The sequence below is a fragment of the Tyto alba genome, unplaced genomic scaffold (genome assembly GCF_018691265.1).
Source record: "Tyto alba isolate M040663 unplaced genomic scaffold, T.alba_DEE_v4.0 Super-Scaffold_6, whole genome shotgun sequence".
In the NCBI taxonomy this organism is placed as follows: Eukaryota; Metazoa; Chordata; class Aves; order Strigiformes; family Tytonidae; genus Tyto; species Tyto alba.
Window position 1 is genome coordinate 16,034,025 of NW_024881327.1, and position 23,990 is coordinate 16,058,014.

Here is a 23,990-nt window from a genome sequence, read left to right on the forward strand (position 1 = left end):
TGGATATACAGGACATTGCCTGAAAATCTACAGGGCTGGTAAACGATCTTCTGGTATGTTGATTAGATAAGAGACCTTCAAGTTATTAAACATGAGAGAACAGATAGCTCATTCCCTAAAATTCCTCTGTGTTGGTCTTAATAGGTTTCTTCTCCTTGCTTGCTTGCTTTTTAACTCAATGGGTGTGTAGTTTGGGTTACACAATCCTGCACTGACAACTGCAAGGACAAATTCTTCGTTTGAACTTCCCAAGCTGTTTGGAGGCATAAGAGCCTTCCTGAGCCCTTTCTGTGCCAATACTCTGGCGTTCTGCAGAACTCTAGTTTTATTTGTTTTTTCTTATATTAAAAAAACAAAAAAAAAAGAAAAACAAACAAAAAAAAACCCAACAATTTCGATGTTGCACATTTTTTCTAAGCTGGGTGTTTGCATATTAAACACTGACAGTGTTTTATTATATAAGGCAATCTAAAAGTTAAACTGTCAAAAAAAAAAGGAAATGTAAATGTCTTGACTTGTTAAAGAGCCAAATATGTAGAGCAAAACAAAGCAAAATATAAAAATGTAAATGAAAGCTGTCCCTAAAGCTTGTAAATTGCCTATTTCACTAAATTAGCATGAAAAGTCATAGTCACTATTTCAGTATGTAGAGATGGGTTGTGATTAAGAACACCATAATATTTCCTTGAAATAATCTCTTCTGGTAACATTTCTTTTTCCGCTAAAATATGAGTCTTTTGTGTTAACTTTGGTCATTCTTTTGGGTTGCTACGATGTCAAGGTAGTATTACTTTAAGGACTAAAACTTCCTCTCCCTGGAAACATCAGTGCATTGTCATAGAAACAATGTTGTCATTCATCTATTAAGATTTTAATTGAGTCAATAAATAACCATCCTGAGTTTCTACACTGGAGGACTGCTGAAGTACAAAATCTCAATTCAGTCTCTTGTGTTTAATCATTTGTTATTAGACAGTGAGTTTGGTAGTGTGTCTTCACCTGTTCTCTCATACTTTTCTTAAACATTTTATTGCCTCTTCTCACTTCAAAGACGAATCTAGAGCACAGAGGACCCCATGGTTTTTAAAACTGCAGCTTGAACTGCACAGGAGAGGGCTATGATTTTATTATTTTTTTCCTACTTCATCTTCTGTTATAGGAAGGGAAAATGATGCAAGGTGTGTGTCCCTTGAGCTATGGAGTCCAGTTCCATGATTTGCTTTCTGGCAGCATGTTGGGGGGGTTCTGAGTCTTGTATGGATCTTGGAAGAAGATCCCAAGCAAGAGGATTTGATAGTATTTCAGTTATTTTTCCCTTCCTTCCAGATATGCCAAACCACCACCATCGTTAGTGAAATGGTTATCAGCGAAGTGTCAAAATTTAACTTGTTTTATCTTTTTGCTGGAAAAATATAGGTCATATGTGTATTCTTTTGGCATTTCCACTGCATCAGTCATACAAAGCACTTGTATAACTGCAGAATCTCCTGTGCTGAAGGGGAGACATTCCATTTGAATTGATGGTAAAGAAATGATGACATCAGCTGTGGTCTGCTCAGTACTCATGAGCTGGTTTTCATTTATTAAACCTGAGCTCATCTAAAGTATAATAAACATGAGTGCAGTAGTCTGCAACCACCGTAAGGTACGAAGCATTAAGAAGTTATCCATGGAACACTGACCTGCAGGCATGATGAAGTGTCAAAGCCATCTGTATGTTGTTAATTATTTTTTTATTATTCTTGTGTTCCTTAACACTCAGCAACACAACGGTTCATACAGCACCTATGGGGAAATGAACTTTTCAAGCATTTTAAGCAGGAATGGAAATACCAATATGAAATACGCTTGGGTTATGTTAGTTTTCATATTCTTTGAAACTGTAATTTCCCTGCAATAGCGTTGTCTCTTCTTTATGGTGTCTGTTTTGTCTCTTTTGAATTCAAAATATATCGAATTTTAAGGTTTCCCATTCACCTCTTCTTCCTCAACCAGCAAAGTTATATCTCTCAATGCTTCACAATTGCCTGCTGTGACAATAAATAACCTCTGTTGGCTATTAGAGATTATTTAGAAATAGTTTCCACCCTCCACAATAAATCTGATTTCTAAACTTCCTCAGATCACATGCTGCTGTATGAAGTTACACAGACTGTGAGTTTCTTCAGCGAAATGTGAATATTAAAAATTTGCCCATCACAGGAATTGCGTGTCAGAGTTTATACATGTTATTAGATTTCCACAAAAGGAAATCTACACTGTAACAGAGAAACAAAAAGACAAGGCAGGACACTTAGCAGTCAGTTGAAAAAGAATACCAGAGTGCTGTGGGCAACAGGTTATACAGTGCCATCTGTATCTTGCTTTTTTCATTCCTGTCTGCCAAGGTAAAGACATTTAATTAGGAGGTCAGCTGTGACTAGTGACCCTGAAGTAATAGTTGGTAGCAGTAGTCCATTTGTCTGGAACTTTTTTTTTTCCCTCCACAGACCCATTTTTATAGATACATTTTATAGACCTTTAGATTCAGACGTTCTTCCTACACTGCTGCACATATTTAGACAAAAAATAGGCTTTAGAGTTTCATTAAAAGTATTATAATCCCTTTGAGGTTGACATACATATTACTACACATGGAGATTTGTCCAAAGTTATCCTGGGTGCACGTGCTGCAGCCAACTGTGTGCAGCATGGCTGGCAGAGGCCCCAGAGAAAAGCATGAAGTAGGACTCTTTTTGTAACTGGCTGCTGCTGTTCTTACCATCTGCTGCTGGGGTCATTCCAGCTCCTGAGTTCTTATAAAATTACCCAGTCTTACACTCAGTAGCTACTATCTGTGTGGTACTGCGAGGAGAAGGAGGGGAAGAGGTTAGTTAAAAAATGCTGTATGTCCTGTTAGGGGAAAACCAAAAACTCTTGAAAAAACTAAATTGAAAAGGTAGAATCCAATTGCTTAGTAACTCTAATATCTCTGCTTGCTTATATTGCTTTTCTGTTATATTGTGCTGTATTATTGATAGTAGTAGCTATGAGGTGTCTGATGAGAGATGAGAGCAGGAACAAAACAATCCACTACTGTATTACAGCCCAGGTTCATTAGCATCTTGTTTAATGCAGCAGGTATGTCTGCCAAATGCAAAACTTGGCCCACTGCTCTAAATTATAAAGCTGAGTAGCTAAGTTTCTGATCCTGACTGTGAATTAGAAAAATGTAAGAGACAGCAAAGGTAATTGCAGTAGACTAACACTACTGGTATTAAATAAGAACGTGATGCTGTAGGAAGCCACACAATGAGTGTCAGATGTAAGTTGCTTTCCCCTTTTTCTCTCTTGCTTAAAAGTCTCTTTCTGCCTTGGCTTTTATTTTGTTTTTTGCTACTTCTTTCTGGTCTTCAGAACTGAAAGTGCTCACTGAAAAGGTAATACTTGAGCTCCATATTCATATCAAATTCTAATCTAGTAGCAGCTGCCTTTAAAATGGCTGTCAAATACATGTTTAATGAGCTGTGCTGACTAAGCATTTTCTAATACTGATGTCATTAGCATAAAAGAAGGCTGATTACCCAAGTTTGATCAGTTCCTCCCCTTAAATTAAGAAGAAAAAAATATTTTGAACTTTTTTTAACAGAAAGTACATAATTCAGTATCCTAAAGTTGTAATTTGTCTTTGCATCTCTCTTGCCCTCCTGAAGTAGGCCTCCACATATGTCATATGATCAAAAGTAATTTTTATGACTTTTAGCAGGTACCCAGTTGCTTCCTTCAAGTGACAACTAACTGTATTTAAGTTTTTATGGTACACAGCATACAATTCAGTGCATTATGCTGTTCAAGCCATATTTGTTCATACAAAATTCTGATGGGATACAGTGCCACAGGTAATATATATGTAGATACTTATTGTGTTTGTGTGGAAAGCAGTTACCACTGATGGCAGACTGTGGTAAAGGTGGAACAAATGCAACACCACAGATAAAGAAGGATGCTCTCGTGTAGAGGCCGAGACCACATACCACAGCAGGCTTCACAGTCAGTCACCAAGAGTATGTATGGCCCCTGGTGCAAATCAGATACATCTACTCTCTGAAAGATTGTCACAGCACAGGTAACTGCTCACTGTTGGTTTGTTGCTGTTCACAGGACAAAGTTAGGAGGACTAGATATTTTCCTTAAGATATGGGAGCATGTTAGAGAGAGAAATACCTCATAAAATTAAGACAAATAAACCTTTATTTCTTTCAGTAGCATCTTCTGTGAACTCGCATTCTATGTGGTATAATGTCTTGCTCAAACATTAGGAGTTTCTCTCTAGAAATATTCATGTGAAACACAGTGTTGCTTTACGTTACATAACAGATCATTGAAAAGAATTTTGTTTTGCTGAGTTGCAAGTACCTTTGTTTGACTTTTTAAAGTAGCTTGTTACTTGTTTTCTCTATTGCCACCTTCTCTCCTGTGTTTGGGGGTCTGGATTGTCAGAGGGCTTGTAGAAGCCATGAAGATGAACTTCATATTGTTTGCATGTTGTATGCAAAATGGACCCAAATTAGACTCTTTTAGCTGTTTTCTGTACATTTCTGAGACAATGGAATATGGTTTGAAAGTAGTAAATATTTAGCCATCAAATAAAATAGCTGTCAACAAAATATGTGAAGGTAACAGAGCACCCTAAAGGGAAATGATTTGTCTGAAGACAATAGTGTAGAGGTCACTGAGCAAATGCATAGATTGTCTTTTTGGGAGAGAGAGAAGAGGTTTCACTTAAATTGATGTCCAGAGGTCTCAAAGTAGTTTGCAGCCTGTTACCAAATCCTGAAACTTGCTTAAAGAATGAAAAAATTATGATCTCTATTTTACAAAAAGAGAAATACATGAAGTTTCTAGTTAAGCCTGTCTTCTGATTTGCTTTCTGTTGTTTTGACTACAGCATCACCATCCTTCAGTTCATACATGAAGATGTACCAGAGCTAAAACAATAATGCAGAATGGCCAGGGTACTAGTAACAATTTTATAATAGTTGAACTTGAAATACATGTGCCAACTTTAGGTCCACTCAGTTAATCAAAAATAAGAGAAGGACCTTGGTTCACCTTTGAAAACCAAATTCTACAGAGGCTAATTATTTATCTGATTGACTAGGAGGGTAATTTACATGATACACATTTCAGAAGGAAAATTGTGTTTTACCTTTTTCCTGCTTTTGTTTCTCCTAATGTGCCTAATTTTACCACATGCTGTACCAATGTTTTCCCCACAGAAGAAATGTTTCACTAGATAATTTTTGCTGGTGTGTATATGCACAGCCTGAGAACAGTAGCTTTTTAATTGACACAGTTGAGTGCAGTACAGATAATAACTGCTATTTCAACTGCTGTTCTCATTCTTTATCTTAGTTATTGTTTAGGAATGTAAAGATGATTTTAAGAACCTGAATATAAAAACCTGTGTCTGAAAAATCTGACTATTGATAGCACATGTATGTGGAACATATTCTAGAAGTACCATGGCATTTCACAGATTTAGGCCCTTTATCCCACTCCCCTTTAATTCAATATAAAAAAAAATGTTGGCTAGACAGAACAGAACTCCCACTGGTTTCTGTCAAAGAAGAAACATTTCTGGGCATGCAGCAGGATCAGGGGGAAAGAGCTGAATATCAGAGGTCACCAGAGAGCTTAGAAATTTCTGTTCTTTGAGTGCAAATTAGAAGCAATACCATGACTGTCAGCATCTAAAATGTAGTCCTTCTGGTGCAAAATACTGCATCTGCTTAACATGTTGGAGTAGCACTGTGCAGTGTATACATAGAATACAGGGCAGAAAATGAGGAGTAATTTATTGATGCTGGAGAGCTGGAGCCCACTGATAAATCACAGATGTTCTGCCAGTAGCATATATGCAACTATCTTTGAGTCCAGCCCATGACATACTTTTCAGTAATCTGGAGCACAAGGCTTTGAAACACACCATGCTGAAAGACTGCATGTTCTTTTCCTCAGCCAGATCATGTTTGTCCTTGTTGCACTGGAAAGGAGTTGAAAGACTCATGGGCTGTAGGCACATTTGATGCATTTACTCAATGCCTTCTCCACCCTCTTCCTTTTCCTTCCAGATAGAGTCACTGATTATTTCAGGGGCCTAAAACCTTGCTAGATGCCAATTACTTACTCTTCTTTTTTAAGCATAAGCTGTTCAGTTGTGTTAATCTTAAATTTTTCACAAATGTTGCTCTTCCACTAGCTGGTTACCCTTTCAGGTGTATTTCTGTCCACCCATTATTTAGCTTCTGTGCCCCTGCAGTACGTGAAACATTTCACACCACTAGATGATATTATGTTTCAGATGACCATAATTATGCATTACATAATTCTTACCTGTTCATATTATTGGTGTCTAAGAGAATCAGAGAGCTCCTCTTCAGAGCTAATGAGCTTTTTTTCTTGCTTTGGATATTAAAAAAAAAAAAAAAAAAAAAAAAAAAAAAGTGCCACCTAGGAGAAACAAAAGCAGAAATAGGTATGAGGACTGAAATTCTGTCTTATTCCCTGTCTGTCAGCCATGCACTGCAAATGCTCTTTTTCTTAAGCTGAGGAACCTCTATAGTAGGTATAGCATTTTTGTTCCATTACAGGGTGAGTTTTGGAGGTGCTAGGGATCTAGATGAAGCTGTGCCAGAGCAGTGTTGAGCTGGACAGCAGCTTCTTGAGAACTGTCGTGAACTGATGGGATGAAGCATTCACTGCATAGTGGCTGATGTCTGAAAAGCTTTAGAAATTAATGTTCTGCTATACATGTCCCTTCTTACATGGGTATGCTTATCTAATGTGGCGAGTTGACCATAGCCAGCAGCTAAGCACCCACACAACTGCTCACTTGTTCCCTCTGCCCTGCCTCCAGTAGGCTGAGAGAGAGAATAGGAAGAGCAACGGCAAGAAAACGTGTACATCAAGAGTAATACAGTTTAGTATGTGAAGGAAAGAGAGGGTAAAAAACAAGTGAAGCAAAGGAAATTGTTCACTGTCAGAGGCAGACCAGTGCCCAGCTTGGCTCTAGACAGCTATTGCGGAAGGCAAAAAGCCCACCCTCTTCTTCCTCCACCCGTCTTTATTGCTTAGCATGAAGTTGTATGTCACGGAATACACACTGGGCTGTGTCCTCTCCCAGCTTTGTGCCCCCCTCGGCCTATTCACTGGGAGGAGGACAGAGGAGGGTAAAGAAGAGGCCTTGAGGCTGCACAAGCACTCTTCAGTGGTAACCAAGTCATGGATGTGTTATCAACACTGTTTTAGTCACAAATTTACAACACAGCACCATAGGGGCCGCTATGAAGACAGTTAACTCCATTCCAGCGAGACCCAGTACATCTATATTTATAAATCGTGTTCACATTCCCACAGGGAATCCTTATGGAAAGGGTTCTTCATCTCACAGCATACACAAACGCTAGATGTTACTTACCTTCTGCCTTTTTTCTCTGCTACTGGTTGGTCTGCTAAGGGAGCAATAATTTAGTAACTACACTGAAAGTTCAAACAGTGTAATTGTCATCAAGTGAAAGAGGAACACTCTAGAGAATGGTTATCATTTTGCCCAGAAAAAAAATAAGCAAAGCAAGAAAAATTCTTATCCTGCTAGATTGAAAAATTAACCTGTTGATGAGTTGGGAGAGCTTTTGTGGAGTTTGCAGTGATTACGCAGCCTGTCAAACAGCAGTGGATATTTTGTTCAGCAGAATCACTACCATACAAGATTTGAAAGTCTTGCAAAAAGTAGTGTGGGTGTGTGAAAAGTGAAGTAACAAGAATTGTTAAAGGAGAAATGAGCTAAAATGAGTCTGAGGAGGAATTTTATTTCTGAGTGCTCAGAAGAAAAATCTCTTGATACTCAGTAGTTAGAGAACAGCACAAATGGTTAGAAAAGAGCAAGTTAGAACAAGTCCTTCAAATTGAGATTGCAATGATTTGATTTAAAAAAAAAAAAAAAAAAAAAAGTATATGCCAGTAAATCAGGTTCTGTGATTAGAAGTACCTTTTTCTTTCTCCTGCAGTGATGTTTTTCTCTCAAATCTGTAGTCATGAAGGCTATATAATAATAAATGGACGTTTAAAGCACAAAGAGGTATGCAGTTGTTGACACACTAAGCTTTTACTTGTTTTTTTGTTTATTGTTTGTTTCTCAGTGGCGGTGAATTTGTGCAAAAGGGAGGGCTTTTTTCCCAGAAATTCAATTAAAAGCAGGAGTTAAAAAAATGTTGCCAAAAGTTTACTATGGTTTGATAGGCATACAAAGTAAGTGTGAAATTACACAGAATAATATTGCAAACAGGGATCAGTTCAGGGATGCTAGCTGGCTGATACGCAGCACAGTAAATCTCCTTGTAGTGAAGTTAAAGGCAGACATGCAAATTAAATTGTTTAGTAAGAGAGCCCAGAAGGAAATTACTTAAGATTACAATAGCTTATTTTCAAACAAAGCAATTTTTCTTGCTCTTACTAAAATATATGAGCCTGAAGTTGTGTACTCACTGATGTTTTAATTTTCTTAGTTTCTGAATATACTGCAAATCATCTGTTTCAGATGTACATTTACTCCAGACTGATCCCAAAATCATTAGATTTTGGCAGTGGAGTGTTTCATGTCTCATTTCTTTTATTCTATTTAGTCATCTATCTTTGGTAGTTGTGTGCTTTTATATACTTTCAGCACATTGACATGAGAATTCTAACACTTTGTTATCTTTTAGTATTGCAGAAAATATGATAGCTGTTGGGACTTCTGGCAAAATATCTGCAAAAGGAATTTTCAAATTATTGTGACTGTCACAATATTATTTTTACTATCATTTTGTGTCCTTCCTCAGTTTTCTACCTAATTTAGTATGTGTTTATTTTGTTTTAATTTGTTAGGATTAGTTTAATGAGAGCATAAGTATGCTTGTCCATTAGATCATGAGATATTCCTCATTTTAACTAATATGAACAAAGCAGAAACTGGCCAGTTAAACTGAAATCCATACAGATAAATAAAGCAATTATACACACCTATGACCCAAAAAGAGAAATCTGTGCTCTGGGAAAGATGATGCTGTAGTTTTATGCAATAGGGAAGTGTATTTGAAAGAAAATTGTGTGTACTGTTGAGGTGGAAGAAGAGAATGGTTTGGGTCAGAAGGGAATTTTTAAAGATCATCTAATCCAACTCACCTGCCATGGGCAGGAACATCTTCCATTAGACCATGTTGCTCAAAGCCCTGTCCAACCTGATCTTGAATACTTCCAAGTGTTAGGGGTTAAAGACATGTATATAAGTTAAGGGCATAATGGGGATGGGGTCATATATTTAAGAAGCAACAACACTGCTGTGTTTACTACATCCAGACACCTGATAAAAAGCCACAATGTAAGCAGCTGAGTGAGAACCTAGAAAGGCATGAGGGGTTTGCAATAAGTTATGATCTCTTGCTACTCCAAGAAGTCATTTTGAGTAATGGAGCAATCACTGCCTTTTGTTCATAGAATGAGCAGCTTTAATCAAAAATATAGTTACTGGCCTTAAATACCCGTTCTTTTTGCAGTCTGTGTGGCACACACAGGTTTGGGTCAGTTGCTTCTCACTCAGCTGGCTAATGGATGTTAATGGCTCCGTGGATGCTGTCATCTTATATTGATATCACAAGGCCTCAATAAGGCATGGAACACTGAAAGCATATCATGGAAAACGTAGCACTGAACAGCATCAGTAAGAAAAATCCCAGGAACTTTTGATGCCCTTGCACTTTTCCTGTAAACAGGTAGAGCAGAGGAGGATCTTCTAACTCCTTTCTGGGCGTTGCATGTGCTGATCTCTCTGGCTCAGAAATGCTGCATATGCAGCTCCTGGGCACAGCGTGAGATGAGCGTGAGTCAAAGATGTGGTGTAGAGCTGAGGCACTGGGGCACACACACGCCCTCGTCCGTGATGAAGCAGAGAAGGAAACTGAGGGCCCACCTTGTGCAGCAGCATGGAATGTATCAGCGGTGGCTCAGCCATGCTCTTTGAGGAGGCAGAGTGCTTTGCACATCACACAGCTTGCTCTGACAGATGAGGAGCAAGCAGAAGGCAGCAGTTTTGACTGGCAGGATAATATATGCTGTTCTCGGCTTTCTCTGAGACGAGTCTTGCTTAGGTCAGGAGGCCAAGTTCAAGTGATTCAAGGCCTGGACCCAGCCCGCAGGCTACTCAGCCCACACTGCTTTAAACTGCTCTCCGTTTCCACATTTCGTGGCAGAACATCTGCAGCAAAACTTCTCTCCATCCCCTTTCTTCCCACCTGCCCAGCTTTAAAACCAGGTTAGATTCCCAAGTGTTTTTTGTCTGTGGTTATAACACTGTATTGAATGTTTCACTGTGCTCATGCTTTAGAGAAATGTATGTTTTCTCATCTGTTTTTTGCAAGCGTGAGTTACCAAGCAAGGTGATAAAGTAGTAAAAGCGCTTAACATTAATAAAGCTAATGAACAGCAATGTTGGATCTGTCCTCATGCATGCAATCAATTTTATGAAGCTGGCTTCTTCAGTCATTTCTCCAGGTGCTCATACAGGGCCCTGGGAAAAACGAGTAATAAATACTTAAACACTTCCAATACTTTGATTAATATTTTACATTGTAGAATATGTGAATATTAGTAGTATTAATGCAGACTTGAGAGTTTGAAAAATTTTGATAATCAGAATGGGTGGTCACTAGACTGTAGCTCAGGGATATGGGTGGAACTGAATGAAAGAAAGTGTTTGCCAGATTATCTGCTTGCATTTCATTAAGTACTGAGCATGGAAATGGAAAATATTTCCTAGAGAATATCTAGTTCTCATGTTTGCATTCTGGAAAGCTATAGCAGGCCCAATGACAAAGGGTATAGTATAGGCTAGATGGCAGCAAAGGTGAGGCAAAAGGAGCAATAACTGCAAAGATGGATGCCAAATGGCAGTATGTTTTAGGTCCCTTCTGCTTCAGTTGCTGCATCTAGGGCCTAAGCAGACAGTGCTGGCAGGTCTGAGGAGTGGTATGGGCAAATGACCTGGGGCTGGAAAGAAAAGTACAACTACTGTGTTTCAATCAGGTTTCTCTGAAAGCAAGAACCAATATTTTAGAAAGCAAGTCTGGTATGCCTGTGACAGGGAAACGGAGGAAACATCCATCTAAGAAAAACAGTTTCCTCGGTCTTGAGGTTCTGAGGTGGCTTACTCTGTTTCCATCCCTTTTTCCTCTGTGCTTAAGTTCACTCTTAGTGAGAGGAAACTATAGTTATGGTGGTCTGTTAAGAGATGCAAGTTTCCCACCTCTGTAATCCTTGCCTGGTGAGGTCTGCATCCGCGTCAGCCAGAAATGCACTGAAGCCCTCTGGTTAATGAAGAATTCAGAGCGTCGGCGAGGACTTCGTCCCCTGGGAGGCTCCCAGCACCCTGCTTGGGCTCAAGGGCAGAGCTCTTGGTCTTGCTAGCACAGTTCACCTCCTGTGGAAGTAAATAACTTGCCACAGAGGAAAGTGGTGTTTTATTGTTGCCACTCTCTTCAGGGAGCAGATGGCATAGAGTAGGCCAGAAGGACAGCCCATTCTTTTGGGAAGGGCTCTGCACGCTCTTCCCAGTGTCTTACTGGAAGGCAGGGTTGTCTTCATTGTCACTGAAGTAGGAATGTTTGTCCATCAGAAACTACCCTGAAGTACTCCATAAGGTTACCTTAAAATTGTTATTCTGACAGGACTTAAGAGAGTTGGAATCCAGTCCTGCTTTTGCAGAATTTAAGTCCTTTCTAAATGAAATGTGGATGTGTCAACCGTCCAAAACCAACTAGCATTAAAATGCAGAGTTGGCTGTGTAGAAGGCACTGGAAACAGTGTAGGGGTTAGAAATATATTATGTTGATGCTTTAATGTTAGGTAAGGAGAAGAGCTGAGTTTCCAAATGAGCATGTTAGGGTCAAAACTGACAAGTGATTCAGTAATGAAACACGAACTGATAGAATCATTTGAGAAAATATTTTTCTGCTCCTGGGATCAGAAATGCCAACATAGGGCATAGACTGTGACGCATTACAGTATTCTGAATGATATTTAATCTGTTTCTACATCTTTACAGCATACATGAAAGTAGACTTTGTGAGAAGACAAACTAAGTTTCTTCTATGGGGTTGGTTTTTATCAGAGGTAATCTTGGGTTTTGGTTGTGCAGTTTGTGAAAAGATCAATAAGGTTTTCATTGGGTCAGAAAGTCACATGGAAAAGGCCATGAAATTACTGAGAAGTTATGTTACTTAAGAAAAACAGGTTTGTAGTTTTCTTTTTATATTATCTGGAAAAGATTTTCTACTTTGCACTAGAGAGGGTGTAGAAACTGAGGTTGGTTGGTTGGTTGTTGGTGTTTGGGGTTTTTTTAACAGGATGACCCTTTTTAGAAGAATCCAACATACTTCTTTAGAAGGAAGCCAGTGTATCTTCTTTTGGTGTTCATACCATTGAATTGAGAAAACATCCCTCTCTACTTGGAGTAGAGAACTTCTAATGATCATAGTAAAGCTTGTTCTCAAAAATAAGTTGAGGCTTAAGCTACTTACACTATCTACCTTTTCTAGAATCTTAAATGCTGATTAGGAGTGATTTGTATTGTTGTCTGCAAGCAGGGAAGGCAGAATTTTCTTCACAATTTCATTTGGAGGGGATTTTTAGCCTAAAGAAATAATAAGGAAAAGTAGGCCGGTGTTCAAAAAACTTAGCTACTTGTATAGAAACTTTAAAAATACAGAAATTAAGATAAGGCTACAGTTGTTCTATGTGACCAAACTTACAATTAATCTGTGTAACAGCTGATGGAATAATTTACATTATTTATATGAAAGAGGAAACAAAATCAAGGGGAAGCAGGAAAAAGTGCTGTGTTTGTTTATCAGCGATGTGTAGGCGTGCTCTGAGATCCAGGTCACCAGTGTATGCCTGGAAAGGAATACAGCAGGAGACATTAAGTTTTTTTAAATGCATTGGTAAGGTTTTGATGTCTAAAATGAAGGAAGTAGCTAGGGGACCCTTTTCTTTGTAAACAAAGAAGGGAAAGACTCTGAGGATGTCCAGACAGGATAATGTTGGTCAGAGCAATCTAAGATATGTTATTATGTACAGTTCCTGTGACGAGAATGAGAAATAACATCAAAATAGCAGTACATTTAAAAAAAAAAAAAAAAAAGCATATCTAAGTGCAAACTTAGCACACTGTGGAGGAAAGGTTGATAGTGTAGTATGAGAACAACCTCAAACAGGGGAATCACATCCATAGGAAGTAGAAACTGTATCAGGTTGCTAAGGTCAAAGACAGAAGTGTAGCACAGGCACTTAAGGACATAATGAGAAAGAGCAAGGCATAAAATAAAATGCAGCTAACAAGAGAAATCAGAAGTAATAAGGAATGTTTTTATGAGGCTAGTTTTCAGCAATTCATCGTCAGAATGGAAAGGCCTATTGATTAGTCATCCTGGTTCCTGTACTTTTCAGTACCCTATTAGCAATTTAGATAATAGATTTTTCAAATTTCTTCCAACTCCACAATCCAGTGTAGTGATTTATGAGTGGGCATACTCTTACCCAGATACATGAAGTTTTGAAATGTTCCCACTTCACATCTACTTCCAGGTTTTCAAAGCTGTTGATTTTACTTTTAAGAAAGGACTATATGCAGTATTGAGGTCTGCACTGAAGAGGAAAAAAAAGAAAGAAAAGACACTGAAAGTATAAGAGCAATTGAGTCCATGACCACTAGGTTTTCTTTTATAATATATAGTAGAAGCGTCATAAACAAATCAAGCAACCAGATCTGTCTGAGCTCTGAAAGAACGGGCCTTAGTATGACCAGATTATATTTTTGTGATTTCTGATAGCAAGCCTGAATGCTATCCAACAGGCAGCTGGAAGTGCCTTAAAGTCCAGGAGAGGATTAAATAGCCTTCATCCTAAAAATGAAAGGCAGCACCTTCAGCTTAATCTAGTGTTTGAAGTCTTGCTTCTCCCAGAAAAATGCTTAATGAAAAAAACTGGTAGGCAGATGGACTGACTGAGGTGTGAAAATTGAATTAGAATTGAGATTAGAATTAAAATTTAGATGTGGACTTCAGTAATCCTATAAATTACGGGCTTTGTGAGACTGGCTGCAGGGAGCTGCCTTTCTTGTGCTCTCCTACTTGATATACTGGCTACAAGAAAGATAATTTGTACTGAAAATAAGGGGATCACCTACCTCAGCCAGTAATGCACTGACTTTCAGAAAAAAAAACAAAACCTTGTCTCGATGAAGGAATGCATAATGTTCTTTTATTACACAGAATGCAAGAACATTTAATGCCGAAGCAGAGGATATCTGGGGAGAATGCTGCAGTGTATATCCTGGTAGGCCTGGCAGAGTCTGACTTAGATATAGGGAAGAAAATAGTCTAAGTTCCAGTGTCTAATGGAAAGATTCACTGCAGAAGCCCACAGAATATAGATTTCATTTAGCACTGTAAGTGGTTCTGCAATAATGTGCCGTGTTCAGATTTAAGGAGTTTGCCAAGGAGGCATGTGAGCTATCAGGTACAATGACACTGAATAGCCCAGAGCTGTGACTTGAGAAAACAAAGTCTGCAAGGGGGGGATGACAGATTTGTCAAGACAGATGCAAAACTGTTGAGTCCATGTCAGCATTTTAATGCTGTACTTGATATTTAAGCCTAAACAAGCAACTCTTTGTTAGTTCATACAACAATTTAAATATTCCAGTGTGCTTCTATGAGCTACTCTATATCACCGCAGGGAGCTAACTTCCATGGAATAATAATTCTTTTTTAATTCAGCCCTAACCAAAGAGAATGTCTTGTCAAAAGGATCAGTGACAATTTTGCAAGCACTGGTAAGGATTTTCTCCAGCAGTTTTCCTAATTGCTGCAATCCAGAAAAACTAAGGACATAGGAGAAAGTATGAATTCCCAAATGACATCGTAGACGTGGTAGACTCTGTTGCATACATTTTTTTCTTTTTGAAGAAGAAATAACAGTACAATAAGATGAAATAAAGATGTGAGTCTGAATTTAGACTCACAAGGGATGTAATTATTCAGTGTAAAGAAGATACAGATAGATATATAGATATGCATATATACACAGTTGAATTTCAACTTACTAATGACTAATTTTCTGGAAGAAAAGGACAACTAATAAGGAGACGATTAAAAAATTTTCTGTTCTGAGAACAATTTTTTAATACCTTTATTTGTAATACCAGTTTCCAATAAAGCTAGTTCTTCCTTTGGATGGTAGCTTGATAGCCATAAGAAATCTCAGTGTAACTGAGAGCCAAACAGACTCAGAAGACTTTAAAGTTCAGGTCTGTGTGCATACTGTACACCACACCCTAAATTCTACTGCAGAAACATCATGTTGGCTGTGCGATTAGATTAAAAATACGTGACCCAGCCCATAGAAAAGACACTCCAGACCTAAAAGCAATGGGCATTCATTTAGAGCATCATGGCAAGGTTTGCAAGCTGAGCCATGGCATTATTCTGATTTAGCATTGTTGCTTTGCATTCTTAAATAAGGACACTCTCTACTGCTTTTGGTGACACTGCACCATTTACAGATGCACAATATCATCATGCCCAGTGTCACAGGAGGCTTTTATCAATAGTTTATGAATTATACAGATTTTTTTTCTAGTGTAAACATGTTTAGTTAAAGACTGTTTCCATCTATTCACCTTTTCTGTGTCTCTCAGGTCCAGGAGACTTTTAGGAAGTGTAGTCAGGGGCTAAACTTATGAATTGCATCCTGAATTCCCTAATATTCAGCATTATCAGTGGAGCCACTGTAAGCTAGCAGGGCAGACTGAAATTCAGTCTTCTGAGGTTTCAAAGATGCATATTCATCATATCTATTCTATTGTTTTCCTGTGAGTCACCAGGTTTCCTTCAGCTAAGAAATATCTATGCCAAAGAAGAAAATCAGAAAATGCTATTCGTTTCTTCCCCTTACCCTTTTGACCTCACTCTACAAACTATATATCCATGTGTACTTCTTGTTTGCAAAGATAAAAATGAACACTTTGAAAGAAGTTCTTTGGTGTAGTACTCTACTGTAATAGGGGGGAGCTTAATACATCTAGAGCCCTGCTTGTGTGATTTCTTCTGCACACATTCTCTGCACAGGAGAAACAGAGAACGTATCAGAAGACCTTTTTTTTTTCCCCAACTGTACAGTTACATTTGGCACATGCAGGCCTAAATCTTTTGAAAATAAACATTCTGAAGAGCTCTAACTAGGGGCTTTTAATAGGCATCCTGTTTCTGTGAAGTATAGAACAACCAGATAAGTGATGGGGAAGTTAAAGCCGAACAGAGGATTCTCTCACTGATGTGCACGTTATACGGGCATAGAAGACAGAGATTAATACTTCATTGTTGGAGGCAGGTATAGCTTTGTGGAGATTCAGGCATGTTCTTAAAGCAGCAAAGCAAAGCAGGCCAGGGAGGCACCTGATGCACGCTCTGATGGCTGGACTGTCTTAAGGCTGGTATTCATGAGATGGCTGTGTACAGGAGTGGCAGGGAAGGAGGCATTCTCAATTCCCCAGAAAAAAACCTGCTATTTCTTCAATTTTCTTCCTTTTTCACAAAGTGAGAACTCTGTCCCTGAGACAGTGGCTGTGGATGCCAGGAGGAAGCAGGATACTAAGAACAACCTTCTTGAGAACCTGGCACAAACTCACAGGAATCAGTTTCTGTGCCATGCAGAAGGGTATAGCTGCTCATCAGTTCTGCCTCTTGAATTCACTGTCCACTAATCTGCTTGTAACTAGTCTTGCAGACTGGACAATGTATGGACCATGCTGGTTCCCTACCTGCTTTGGGGTCGGTGTATTCAAACCCCCAGAGTTAGTATGTTGTGAATCAAAATTCCTGAATAATTACTGAGGGTTCCGTCATGCCTTTGCAGGATGGTTTCATATTACACTTACATGGGAATCAAGGTCCTCCTGGGTTCCCTGAAAAAAACTGTCACCTTTTGAAATTCCAGTTGTTTCTGAAAATCAGCAATTAACAAGTGTGTGTTGTATATTCTAAGACAACAGAACTGTCTGTAGCTGTGTTACAAGTTTGCTCTTAACGGCTATGGGTGGGCAGAAGTTTGTACCTCTTCTGCTTAAAGAAATACGTTGACAACATTTTAGAGAACTGATTGTTCTGACATTCCTGAGGCTAATTTGGAATAGCACTCTGTGAATGTAACACCTTGCTAGAGGAACAAAAACGCTTTGGCACATTTGAGCACTGAGGTCGAACTGCTAACATGCTTTCCAGTCCTGTTCCTGGTTTTCCAGCGTAATGTGGCTTTTGGTACCAACCACTAGGATACAGGAACTGTTTGTAATGATCCATCCAGAGATGGCTCATCACTCTGTGCACCCCTGAGCTATTCAGTAACGTCCTGTAGACTTTCAGTTTTTCTGTTACTGATCTTTCTCATTACCTACGAGTGCTGCAGAGTTGGGAGCAGAGTTGGGAACTGTCTGAACATCCTAGCGCAGTGCTAAGTGAAAGATCAATTAGCTTCAATCCTTGCTGTGCAAACTTGGATATCACTTCATGGCAGAACCTTGTGTCCTTTATACGTGCCCGGATATACACACTCCCTTTGCCTATAGTACATATACCACTACATAGTTGCAAATGCAACTGTCTCTACTGTTCTCTTAGTAGAATGTTGAATATTATATTGAGAGCAGAGTGTGAAGGCAGGAGATGATGTCACCAAAACAAATGTTCTCCTTTATTTTTCTTTCTAGATTAATCCAGCAGATAATTTCACCAATTGTGAGGAGGAAGCAGAAGATGATGACACCTACGTGCTTATGTTAGGCTCAGAAACTCAACCAGCCATGAGTAAGTCATGTTGTTAGCTTTATTGGTAACAAAGCATGTGCTGTATTGAGTGAGTGGGATTATGGACAAACAGAGGGGGCAAATAATTTTAATACTTCAATTTTCATGCCTTTCTGCAACTTCCAGGGAGGTGAGACGTCTTAGTAGATGAGGGAAGGCAGGTGAGGGATTCAGTTGTGGTAACAAAGTCTTCACTAGGTAAGACAGACCTCAGTGCAATCACCCCCCCTGGTAAATTCTGAAAATTTGTGACCTCTGCTCTGAATCTGGAAAACCACTGAATTCTCCAAGTTCTCAGAGAGCAGCCTTCACGTAAGGGGAGACGCTGCGTAGAGGTGCGGCCAACTCCTGTGTGGAGGCACAGCTAGTAGACATTTTGCAGCTTGATGTTCATACATCTAAGTATAGATTGATGACAAGCTTGTTGATAATCTGTGTGGACATATGCGTTCCCCTCGAAAACTGCAAACTAGGTTGCTTATTTGCATTTACTGATGGCATATATTTTGTATATGTTTTACAGTATCATGGATCTGTAAAGCTAAACTTTATTTTGTTTCTGTCTTATCTATTTGTTGATGATTTTATCTTTTCAACTGTCTCATATTCTGTATGAAAAGGATGTTTCTTATTTGCTAAGTTTAAACCAGTTGCTTTAGCACATCTAGGTAGGGGATAGACACTGTGAAAATGTGAGCTAGAAACCTGGTTAGCCCTGACACATTTTCACTGTCTCTGTCACGCTGTATATGGGAACACCTCAGGGTGGACACATGGAAGAAGAACACAGATTGCCACAGCTGGCTGTGTTAGCCAGCTAAATGCCCTAACCTCCCGTTTGAATCAGTGGTGAAAGGCCCCCATCACCAAAGGATAACTCAGAATGGAAACCTACCTCAAGGGCTTGGTATTAACTGTATGTCTGCTGATGGACTTGTATAGTTTACTCTTATGTTACTGAGGGTGACCACCCAAATCTTGATGCTGTACATAGTGATTAAAAATGTATGCTTTCACATCCCTCCACTATATTCCTGTTCTGTGAGCCGTGGGCCACTAAAGACAGAAGAGCTCTATTTCCACAAGAGCACAGCCACGTCTGCCATGGGCAATGTTTATTTCATTTTAGAGAGTTGTAAATAAGCACCCAGACCCCATTGTATTAAAACAAGTTATAGAGGTGTGTGGGCTGTGCCTTTATTTTACTAAGTATTGCACGGTACTGTGTTGAAAGTCAAGCAATACCAATTTTGGAGGCGAGGTAAGTGTGTGTGATTTCATTCTGACAGCAACTCTAGAAGAGTTTAACACTGCATACAGGAAGATGGTGTGTATCAGAGTAGCAAGGTACAAGAAAAACTTCCACTTTTGATCTGGTAAATATTTAAAAAGCTGTTCACTCACAGTATGTATTTGACAGCTTTCCTACCGTATCAGTTCATAAAAGTTTTATTAGCCATTGTGTTGCTTCTGTGGGAATCCTTGAAACAGGAAATGTTTCCAGATGGCAAATTTTAAATGAAATAATGCATTCTTTAGCATTAAAAACCAAGCAGAACCCAGGAGATCAATATGGAATTGGATCAAGATGCCAACAAGAAGCTGAGGTGGATGATGATGAGAAAGATGATGTGGAAGACAGCAGAGAGGAGACAGAACGGGAAGATCAAGAAGAGGATTCATACAGCTTTCACAGCAGTCCTGACAATTTGTATGCCAGCGTACCTGATGATATTGAAGAGAACAGATGTTACTTTTTCTGTAAGAGGCCACCACCTCCTCCCCCTCGAAATCTGCCTGGCATCCTAAGACAGGACAATCTACACAGTTTATCACAAGGTATGATCTTGGGAGGAAAATAACCCTAGGTACAAATGTGTGCAAGTGCAGACTAGGTGCTGCTGTAGAGATTATGGATGATCACTTCTTCTACCAGCAGCAGCTAGACAGTACAGCCCTAATTCTGCAAAGCAAGAATGTGCGTATGAACTTTGCTGCATTGAGATATTCATAACCAGGTATGTCAGCTAATACTGTGTTATGGGCTGCTGGCTGCAGGTTTCCTCACTCTGCCCATCTCAGAGAGCTGACAAATCATACGTGATGCGTTGGATTTACGAGAGGCTTGAAGCAGAAGATTGAGCCCGTATTTTTGTCAAATTGACTTAAGTACTGTTTAAAAGTATTAAATACTATCTTGATTTAATACAGCTTGTAATTTCACAGGTAGAGTTAATAGAACGTGACTATGCAAAGAGAAGTGACACAGTATTTTATTACATTTTAGACAATGTTGTAGTTAGAAAGAAAAAACTATATTGTGTTACAGATTGGAAGGAGAGAAATTGTGACCTTTAATGAAATGCTTTGCCTTTTTTTTTTTGCCTTTTTTTTTTTTTAATACTTCTGCCCTAGAGTAAAAATCAAAAATTTAGTGTAGTTTGATTCAAGTGATGAGAAGCCCAAAAAACTATTTGCATCTATTGTAGAAGAGATGATTATCATTTTTTTTAATTGGGAAAAATAAGTATGCAAAAGAATTCACACCAGTCTTAAGTAGTCACACAGGGGAAAAAAACCCTTTCTTATTTGTCATGGACACTACTGAGAAGTGTGCACACAAATTGCCTCTCAGTTTTTCCACTGCTTACTACAGTTAAATCTGGTTTTAAATGTGGCATAACCTAATAGAATCTTAAATTACCATCACCAAGCACTTTGAAGTTCACGTAAGTAGATGGAAATAGCTTTCTAGCCTTATAGCCTGCTATAGGTAGGTTTTCATCTGGTTTGCTGCTCTGAAAGAAAAAGCCAGCTGTATGCAGGAAGTCGTATGCGGATTCTAACAGAAAGAGGGGCAGAATAAAATTAACGTTAGAGATGTGTTTTGCTTCCCACAGAATACTCAACTGCAGCTATATGTGTGCATGAATGAGGGGTCAGGTTTGGCAACAGGATTTTTTAGTGCAGGTTCGATATAAATGCCTGTCTTGGAGTAGCTCTCACGTGGCTATACCGCCAAGCAGTAACGTGACCCTCCCTGCCGAAGGCCGGTTGTCTGTCGGTGGGTACCAGCAGAGAAAGCTGCTCGGCTACGTAGTGTCCTGTGCCGAATGCTGTGCTGGTAGGGCAGGGTTTGTCTAACGACGCTCCAGTGTGAATAGTTCATTGAAAACCTGCTATGAATTTTCCTGACGCGTTAGCCTTGGTTTCGTCATGGAGGAATGTGGAGGGAGTATCAGAATTTCTCTGGATGAGGATGATGCTTGCTTCCGAAGAGGAGCTCTAATGAGTCATTGCTACGTATTTTTAGTCAGCCACTTGCTTTAGGTGTTGCGGTGGAATGCCTAAAAGGCAAGTCTCCTCTTCTTGAAGTCTTTGTTTTGGCAGTGGCATGAGAGTGCCACCTGTGGGAGTTAAAAGAAAGAATATCCTACAGAGAAAGAAACAGAACTTTTATAGTGACATGGAAACAAAATACTTTTCATACTGAATATGGCAGGCGTATTAATACCACTTGTTGTTTTAAAACATTTTTATATCTTAGCCAGAATAGATATTGATAGTATGTATTAATAATACATCCGATTTATAAATGTATCCCACTTACAAAGATTGTTTAGCTTCTTGGAACCCATAAACAGATAAAACAATTCTTTAAATAGCAGCCAAAGGATTGAAAAGGCCAGTAGTGACCTCAGCCCAGTTCAGCAGATACACATGTACAGGCAGCAGGAGTACAAGAAGTCCAGACAGATCTACTGTTTTTGCAGGAGAGACGGGTAATCAGCACGAGGAAGTTACAAACATTTATGGGAAGACCAGTGTCAGTAGCAGTTTGTGGGGTTTTTAAAGACAAATCAAAACAAACTGAGGTATCAGGAAACTCATCAATTCCTTTTAATTCTATAAAATCTAAAAGCTAATGGAAAGCAAGTTCCAATGAAAAATATGAAATTTAGGGAGTACAGAGAGTCGGGGAAATTGGAGGGGGCGGGGGGGGGACTGTGTGTTTGAAAGTCTTAGCATAGATTGTAAGAGATCATAAATTTCAACTATGCTGTAAAGGGCTTTTTACATTTTGTTTCACCTTGTCCTAAGTACATCTTAGTAAAGCCCTCAAAACTGAGTGGGACGTTGAAGATGTAGGAAAACAAAATCTAACATTTTCTAAAATAAGTTTCAATTCTTAAGTCATTGTTGCAGAAGCTAACAATAGCCTAACTTTCCAAAATGCCAAGAGCCACAGGTACCACCTACTTAGCTTCAACCGTTACAGAACATGTTTGTTGTCACTCTTGTGGGAGCAACTGGGGCATTCTGTTTCTTTTAAATAAAGCCTATTTATTGTGGAGCTGATAGCTAAGCCTCTGTTTTTGATAATCTGATGTGAAATAGTGAGAAAGCCCTGAAGTTGGAATTACTACTCTGGGACATCCACTCTACTGATTTAATGAGCAGAAGCCTCTGAAAATCAGAGCACTTTAGTTTAGAAGTGAAATTAGGTCTCCAAGTTACTTTGGAGAACTCTAAAGCTTTAAGTTAAATCCCAGTCTCCTTTCTTTACCCTATACATGGAACACAATTCCTCGCTTTTTCAGAGAGGAGTTTTGTGGAGGACAGACATGAAAGAGAGCATGGTGATGGGCTCCTAACAGCATGCTACAGAGAAGAGCAAGATACATGGAAGGGAGATGGCGAGGAGGAACACCCGTACACTTTTGCGAAACTGGATGAATCTGTGTATGAGCTCATACTGGCGGAGGAGGAGGAGGAGAAAAGGGAAGAACGCAGGTCTTTTATCCTGAACAGGCCGCCAGCCCCTGCCCCTCGCCCCATGTGTTCGCCGGTCAGAGAGGAGAACACTCCCTATATAGTCCAAGGTTAGTGCTGCTGCTTTGTAAATATTTGCTGGTAGAATATAGAAGTGTCTTTTCTATTTGATGAGTAACATTTTTTAAAAGACTAAGATCCTTGATCAGCTACTTTCAAACCGACAACCTGGTTGATTCAGTCAACCTATTCTCACCTTTCAAATGAGCTGAGAACATCTCTGACTAATGTTAATTTTCAATTTGCATCTCAGATAGCAACACATTTTTGGTTTAATTTTACAAAAATTATGACAATATGATGGAAAATTAAGAATCACTGGGCTAGCTGTGTGTGTCTGTTTTAACAGTGCAATACAGAATGTACTGTTTGAATTGCCTTTCAGCTTCTTTATCAACATGTTTTTAGTTAATTCAAAGAGAGACATTGTAGTCTTGTTTGTTTGTTTGTTTGTTGCTGATGAGAACAGTAGGGAGAAATGCCTGTATGAGAATTCCTCTTTCAAATATCCTTTTTCTAGTACAAGATGCTAGAAATGGCCACTTAAGGAAGGATTATGTCCTCTTACCATTTCTGTGAAAACTGTGGGACCTTTTTGAGCTTATTCATGGAAATGTAAGGCCGGAAGAGATTTCAGCTATCTTGTAGTCCAGTTCAGACTGAAGCCAAATTTCAAAATAACAAAAGGAATTTCATTGAACCTACTGCAGAAATGTCTGTGTAAACCCCAAAATCCATACTGCTTGCATTTCCATCCTCCTTCACAAAAACCTGCCAATGTGTAAGAATATGCATAAGAATAAATGGTAGAAAACCATGCTGAGAAAGGACACCAGTAGATTGCTTTCTCCATCCGGCACATTTTGCACTAAAACAGGATTAATACTGCCCAAATCATCCTACCAAATACAGAGAGGCACCTCCTTTTTCATGCCAGTTTGACAGCGATTTATTTTATTCTCCCAGCTAGCAATCTTCCTCCAGGCGGTATAATTCCACTTGAGGGCCAGAGTGCGTGGGCTAATGCGTTCATCGCTTAGTTGCTCTTTCTTCAGCATGTTCAGGAGGTATAAGGATGAATCATTACAGAAGTTAAAGTGTAATCCAGGATCAGCAGATGTGTATAGGGGGCCTGTTACAACTACAGAAGCCCTGAAATGGATGCTTTTACTCAGATTGCTAGAGCAGTGCCTCAAACCTTGTTCCTCTGTCATCATGGAC

The 23,990-nt window shown here is 39.2% G+C and overlaps 1 protein-coding gene across 4 annotated transcripts in view; it reads left to right on the forward strand.

Annotated features, from left to right (window-relative positions):
- BANK1 (B cell scaffold protein with ankyrin repeats 1) overlaps positions 1–23,990 on the forward strand; it is a 155,178-nt gene that overhangs the window by 108,109 nt on the left and 23,079 nt on the right. For all 4 annotated transcript variants that reach the window (XM_042808398.1, XM_042808395.1, XM_042808394.1 and 1 more), the window contains 3 exons: positions 17,840–17,936; positions 19,476–19,775; positions 22,538–22,819. In XM_042808398.1, coding sequence (XP_042664332.1) covers positions 17,840–17,936; positions 19,476–19,775; positions 22,538–22,819 — 679 coding nt within the window. The remainder of the gene's footprint in view (positions 1–17,839; positions 17,937–19,475; positions 19,776–22,537; positions 22,820–23,990) is intronic.